We start from the raw sequence: 7,039 nt of genomic DNA, 5'->3' as shown, positions 1-7,039 counted from the left end.
TCCACTAACAGAAATGTTAGTTTAGAAACGCTAGTTGCAGTAGAAAAGGAAATTGTCATGTGAACGTGAGGGGAGTGAAAATATTTAGAAAAACAGCATATAAACTAATGTGAAACCCTCTAGATTGGAGTTGTTCACAAAAAAAATCAATAGTTAAGGTTTACAGAACCTCCCCCCAGTTCACAACACAGCCCAGTACATACTTACCAAATACATATCTGGTATTTTTAGGCTACTTACCTGGTACATACCAGATATATACTGGGTAWATAGCTGGTTTTTACCACTTACCAGATACTTATTGGGTATAACAGGTTCTTACAGGTTACATACTGGTACATATTCTGTAATCACCAGGTGTGCAACAAGTAAGTACCATGTAAGTACCAGATACCTACCAGATTTGCACCCTGTAAGAACCATATTCATAATACCAGATGTAGTACCATATATGTGCCTGACTGTTTTGGTAATACCCAGTAAGTACCATGTGCATACTCTAAAAGTACTTGGAAAAATTATGTACATGATACTTACCTGGATACTTAACAGTTGCTTATATGGTAACTCATGTGGACTCACAAGGTTCACACTGGGGGACATATATTGTAATTATTAGGTTTGCACCATGTAGGTACCAGGAAGTATTCTGTAAGTACAGTCGTGTACATTACTAATATTTACTCCAAAGGTACCAGATACAGCTGTGTTGAGTATTACTACTGTTTGTTAACCATACCCAGTAAGTACTTGGTATGTACTGTAKGTATCTATACAGAACTTGGCTCTAATATGTATTGCTACTATTTTATGTTGGTGCATATGTGTATGTTTACTTGCCTTGCTGGTTCTCRTCACTCATAGGGAATATAGAAAGTAAACTGTAGGCAATAAAAAATAAAATTAAATTGAAGCTCAAATGTAAAACATGATTTGAGCGTTTTCCAGACTTCTGTACGRCTTCGAGACAATTCTGGTCCACCATCTCAGGCRTCTCAGGGAGGAAGCGGTTTGCCACCAACACTATTTATGGTGGGGATGGTGGACTGCTGACCTCAACTCGGGACATTGTGGGTCGGTGAGYGGAATACTTCGAAGACCTCCTCAATCCTACCAACAYGTCTTCCCATGAGGAAGCAGAGCCTGAGGACCCTGGGTCRGACTCTCCAACCTCTGGTGTCGAGGTCACAGATGTGGTTTAAAAGCTCCTGGTGGCAGGGCGCCGGGGGTGGATGAGATTTGCCCGGAGTTCCTTAAGGCTCTGGATGTTGTGGGGTTGYGTTGGTTGACGCAACTCTACAACATTGCGTGGACATCGGGGACAGTTCCCCTGGATTGGCAGACTGGGGTGGTGGTCCCCCTATTTAAAAATGGGGACCGCAGAGTGTGTTCCACCTATAGAGGGATCATACTTCTGAGCCTCCCTGGTAAGGTCCATTCAGGGGTCCTGGAGAGGAGGGCCTGTTGGAAAGTCGAATCTCGGATTCAGTAAGAGCAGTGTGGTTTTCATCCTGGTTGTGGAACAGCTCTACACCCTCAGCAGGGTCCTGGAGGGTGCATGGGAGTTCGCCCAACCAGTCTACATGTGTTTTGTGGACTTGGAGAAGGCGTTCGACTGTGTCCCTCAGGGACTCTTGTGGGGGGTACTCCGGGAGTACGGGGTACCACACCCATTGATACCGGCTGTTAGGTCCCTGTACGACYRGTGCCAGAGCTTGGTCCGCATTGTCGGTAGTAAGTCAGACTCATTTCCGATGAGAGTTGGACTCCGCCAAGGTTGCCCTTTGTCACCGATTCTGTTCATAACTTTTATGGACAGAATTTYTAGGCRTRGCCAAGGTGTTGAGGAGATCTGTTTTTGTTGTCTTAGGATCACATCTCTGCTTTTTGCAGATGATGTGGTCCTATTGGCTTCATCAGATCATGATCTCCAGCTCTGACTGGAGCGGTTCGCAGCCGAGTGTGAAGTGGCCGGGATGAGGATCAGTGCCTCCRAATCCGAGAYCATGGTCTTGAGCCGGAAAAGGGTAGAGTGCCTTCTCCGGGTCGGGGAGGAGKTCCTGYCCCAAGTAGAGGAGTTTAAGTATCTCGAGGTCTTGTTCAGGGMAGAATGGAGCGGGACATCGACAGGCGGATTGGTGCTGCATCTGCASTGATGCGGGTGCTGTACCGGTCTGTCGTGGTGAAGCGGGAGCTGAGCCTGAAGGCGAAACTCTTGATTTACCAGTCGGTCTACGTTCCTACCCTCATCTATGGTCACAAGATTTGGGTAGTGACCGAAAGAACGAGATTGCGGATACAAGCGGCCGAAATGAGTTTCCTCCKCAGGGTSTCTGGGCTTTCCCTTAGAGATAGGGTGAGAAGCTCAGTCATCCAGTAGGGACTCAGTAGAGCCGCTGCTCCTCCACGTCGAGAGGAGCCAGTTGAGGTGGCTCGGGCATCTGGTTAGGATGTCTCCTGGACGCCTCCCTGGTGAGGTGTTCCGGGCATGTCTCACTGGGAGGAGGCCCAGAGGAAGACCTAGGACATGCTGGAGGGACTATGTCTCACAGCTGGCCTGGGAACGCCTTGGAGTTCCCCGGAGGAGCTGGAAGAAGTGGCTGGAGAGAGGGAAGTCTGGGTCTATCTGCTTAGGCTGCTGCCCCTGCGACCCCACCCCGGATAAGCGGAAGAAAACTGATGGACGGACGTACGTTKTCCAGAAAGGAATACATAAACAATGAATACAAATGTTTTACACTGCATTCCTCCTGAGAGCCAATGCATTTCCTTTACTTTCTAATTGTCTGTTCTTTTCTCCTCCTCTCTTTAGACTTTGGCCAAGTTGACTCCTAAACTTCAGCCAATGGTTGACATGATCAGAGCGAACAGGGCCAACTGGGAGGAGCTGAACAAGAAGAGACAATGTGGCCAGAGTGTTTCTGTCCCCGCGAGTCCATACAGCGGTGACTCCACAGAACCCAGCAGCTGCACTGTGGCCAAACCCGGCAGCGCTCCCTGCTGCAGCAGTGACGCTCAAAGCAAACTGTCAAAAGCAGCGAGTTAGCTCCTCCTGGTTCACATCACGATGTCAGGCCTGTTTTTTCTTCTCCCTAAATGCAGCCTGCAGCAGAGGCAGTGCATGMAGAGGTTCGTGGGCTCTGCTCCTCTTCGCTTTAGACTTGAGTGTGGCGCTATCGTCGAGGTTTTTCCTGCTGCCTTCAGAGTCCATGTGCTGAAAGCTGACAGAGCTGAGTTTGGCAGGTCTGTCTGAGCAGCTACAAYGCAGCTGGTGACTCCGTGTCAGAAAGGAAACTCAAACCACTGTGTCAACATGTCAAGAAACACCAACCAGCCTGGGCATTGCACAGATTTCAGGCAAAAGACATGAAATGTAACATTTGTCTTTGWTGTAGTTAATTTTGTTCTGTTCTATGTTGCTTGCATTTTGTCCTTGGGTTAAAAATTTATTTTAATTTTATTTTTGTAAATCTGTAAATAGGCAGTTGAGTTTGAAAGTGCTGTTTATAAACTGTATGCATTGCATYGGATTAGAATGTGGTTGTAGAGCTTGTGGAGGATGAACGGGTGCAGAAACAGCACATTGTGACACTAGCTTGCAATGCAAAYTGAAATTTCCACTCCCTCCCTTCCTGTGCCTTGTTTTGAGATCCTACTGAAAAATGCATGACCTCTCTGCCGAGGTTCCTCTATATTACAGAAATTTGTTAAACCGCACTGTTTCTGCCATTAATTTAAAAAAAAACAAAAACAACTGCAGTTAAGTCTCCACCTCTTGCTAACCACAAAGAATTAAGCTAATTTACAAATGAGAAATATATTTTGCCCAGTTTTTATAAATGCAGGTCCTCAACACATACACACAACGTGCCTTGATAAAATTCTGATATCATTTCATTTWATACAGGACAAATCTTTAGCTTCAACGGTTTTTTGGCTGTAACATAAAACGTGTTGTGTCAGACGTTTTAAAGGCTTTGTTTTTCTTTTTGCTTGTGATTAACGAACCACACTRCTCTCATGATTATCTGGTAAATATGAGGCCAAAGTGAGTTTGTGAAACTTAAAATTAAAAGAATAAAAGAAGACAGCGGTTAGCCTGATTCTGTAGGCATCAAAGCCAGCCTGCTGTAATTATTTGTTTCTATTTGTTTGTTTAATTCGCAACAAAACTCCCAKTCAACCAGTCCAAGTCAAATTAATTTCAATTTACACCTTGAATCAATATATTCATACTGTCCATTTCAATTAAATTATTAAATTCAAATATTACCTTGTGATCTGTGAGCTCAAATTATGTGTTGGGAATGATTGTCAGCTGCTACTATTTTGAATTTAATCTCAATATCTGTAAAACTGACTAAGAGCCATCTTTGTTATCACTACATTTGATKAACTGTGACAGTCATCTTAAGATGGATTGACTAAAAGTTAATCTGTCACAGATGCACATTTGTTATTTCCTTTCTGGGTTTTTCATTCAAATCCATCCAATGGTTCAGAGAATATTTTTGCTTACAGACAGAGATAAAAACGCGGCAGCAGGCAATAAAAACACAATGCTACAACAGTCAGGTTTAGTAGATTATAAAATACAAGTTAGTAAAGAGTTTATTCAAGGAAACTGATGGCACAGAATCATCATGTACTGGGCCATGGGCGCCAGTGGAGAGAAATGACTCCCATTTAACATGAAGAGACTTACAATTAAAGCATCTGCCTCATCTTTTTCAGACTTCTACAAACAGAATTTATGAAATGTTAACATGTCTCTGCAAATACTTAAACAACATACATGAATGTGTTTTATATGAACCAGTTWAACACATCAGGGATGACTAAATTTAGTGAAACACCTTTGTTTTAAAGCCTGGACTCCATAATCTGGAGCCTCTTTCACCACTTAATATCTGCTCAGGTATAGGTACAGGAACAGACCATGYTTTAGCCGATGATGCTGCACTGTCCTGACAATGTGTTGTTGATGACTCTGAATTGAGGTGGAGCTAAGATCAAAGCTCTTTATAACACTGACATAATTTGCAGAAGTGTGAAAAATGCTTTTTGGACAGATTCTCCTGTATGYACATTAGAGGTGGAGTTTCTTATCTTGTTCATAAACAGTTCTCATAAATAAACAGAATGAACTGAGTCCCATCAGGATGTAATCTGAGCAGCCCTCAGCATCCATAGATATTTTCACTCGTCTTTGTTAATACACTCAGTTCATTACATATGGAATATATGAAACTTGTTACTGTTTCTATAATTCAAAATAATCCTAATGGACTTTAACACAATACTCAAAAGCATTTCTAAACATGGATCAGGCTAACCACCTCCCACTGTCTTCAGTCTTTATAGATTCTCATTTCTATAAACTTTTTTCCTTCATTTTTCTCAACGCTCACAATTGCTAAAAATTCCGAGAGCTTTTCTTTCTGTAGAAGACTGACATCCTGAAACTTGTAGTACTGAAGTGCCCATGTWGTATCAAAGCCTTTACTTTGATATGTTCACAGTTATTATTTTTAGTTAGGGGTTTGCCTTATGACTTGTGTTTTAGCTTTGTTACCTGGAGTTACTGTGCACATTGTGTGGCATGGATCTGTATGCTGTAATGTATTTTAAATTTAATTTCTTTTTTGTTAGTTTGTTTTTGAAAAAGTTTATTGAAACCAACCAGAAGTATTTTTTTTGAATTGCATGTTTTATGCAGTATGAAATCCAATCACTTGCTAAGGATGTAGCAAGCAAGTGAACCAACAAATACCTCGTATTTTAATCAACGCACACGTTATCTCATCAGGCGTGCATGACTTCAATTCTCCTGCATCATGTTGAGTGAGTTGCGTATAAATATCCTGTTCTATTTTTCTATTAGGTCTTATTGAGATTTTGATCAGTTTTACTTATAGTTTATCTCCTGTTAATAACTACAGTAATTTATCTGCTTGTAGTTTTTAAAATAAGTAATGCATCTCATGTAATTTGACTTAGGAGATGACATTTAACATGTCACAGTGTGCCGTACAAAAAAACTATTGGAAAAACATGTTTGGTGATCCGGATCAGGGTCCAGTTTCCTCGCCCACTTACTGTGCAAATATGTGTCAGGCTGACATCCGAATCCTGTGCAGGTTGCTCAGAAATTACATAAGAATGAGGCTTCAGTGTAAAATGTCAAGAGTTACAGAAGTTAGATGAGACGCTTGATGATCGAAGGGAAGTATYGGTCTGGTGTTCTCCCAGATTTGCAAATCTGTTCGGTGGGTTTTTACATGTAATCTTTAATAAATTCTGTTAAATTCTTTAAGGTGTCTCCTACTAATCTCTCCAAAATCCCAACGGATCCGGGTAAGAGCGACTCAGTTCTTGACAGTCTCCACTTGTTGCTAACATCTACTTGTCTTTTTTTCCACTGAAACAAGCTTTTTGTGTTTCTCCTTTTTCTGTTTTTCTCTGTTTTGACTCTGGATTTGATTTGATAGGCACGCCTGAAAGAAAACCAAGGCATGAAATGGTCACGCTTCTGTTTGTGTTCAGAGTTTAAATTTAAAAAAATATATTCCATGTGTTCTCTGATTTTAAATTAAGATCAATTATTAAGAATCATTCTGCCTTCTAACTCCTAGAATCATAAATAAAGTTCAGCTACTTTTTATTTGTACTTTTATTCATCTTTTAAAAGAAGTATTTTAATAATCTGAGTTTTTTCCAAAAATGATGTGAAATCACTTGTACATATGACCCCTAAACAAGATGAATGGATGAAGTTTAGCTGTGTAACAACCTTATCCACTGAGATAAAATTACCTAAACTGTTGCACAGACTGAGTTCAGCTACTGTATTCTGATCTGTATACATTCTGCTGCTAGGCTGACCTCTGGTGGCCAAATATATACTTACACACAAAACTGTATCAATGAAATTCTGCTGATTTCATTGAGATGTTTTTAAAATCATATGTATATCCATCCATCCATCCATTTTCTTCCGCCTATCCGGGGTCGGGTCGCGGGGGCAGCAGCTTCAGAA

At 41.5% G+C, this 7,039-nt stretch overlaps 1 protein-coding gene across 1 annotated transcript in view; it reads left to right on the top strand.

Annotated features, from left to right (window-relative positions):
• The window catches only part of pde11a (phosphodiesterase 11a), a 54,400-nt gene extending 47,736 nt beyond the window's left edge, over positions 1–6,664 (top strand). The window contains exon 20 of the mRNA XM_014001427.1: positions 2,813–6,664. Within this exon, the coding sequence (XP_013856881.1) occupies positions 2,813–3,046 (234 nt within the window). The 3' untranslated portion in view covers positions 3,047–6,664. The remainder of the gene's footprint in view (positions 1–2,812) is intronic.
• Positions 6,665–7,039: the final 375 nt, after the last annotated feature.

Source organism: Austrofundulus limnaeus, unplaced genomic scaffold (genome assembly GCF_001266775.1).
Source record: "Austrofundulus limnaeus strain Quisiro unplaced genomic scaffold, Austrofundulus_limnaeus-1.0 Scaffold9, whole genome shotgun sequence".
Taxonomy (NCBI): Eukaryota; Metazoa; Chordata; class Actinopteri; order Cyprinodontiformes; family Rivulidae; genus Austrofundulus; species Austrofundulus limnaeus.
Note: the sequence above shows the minus strand (reverse complement) of the source record. Positions and strands in the feature narration are given on the sequence as shown.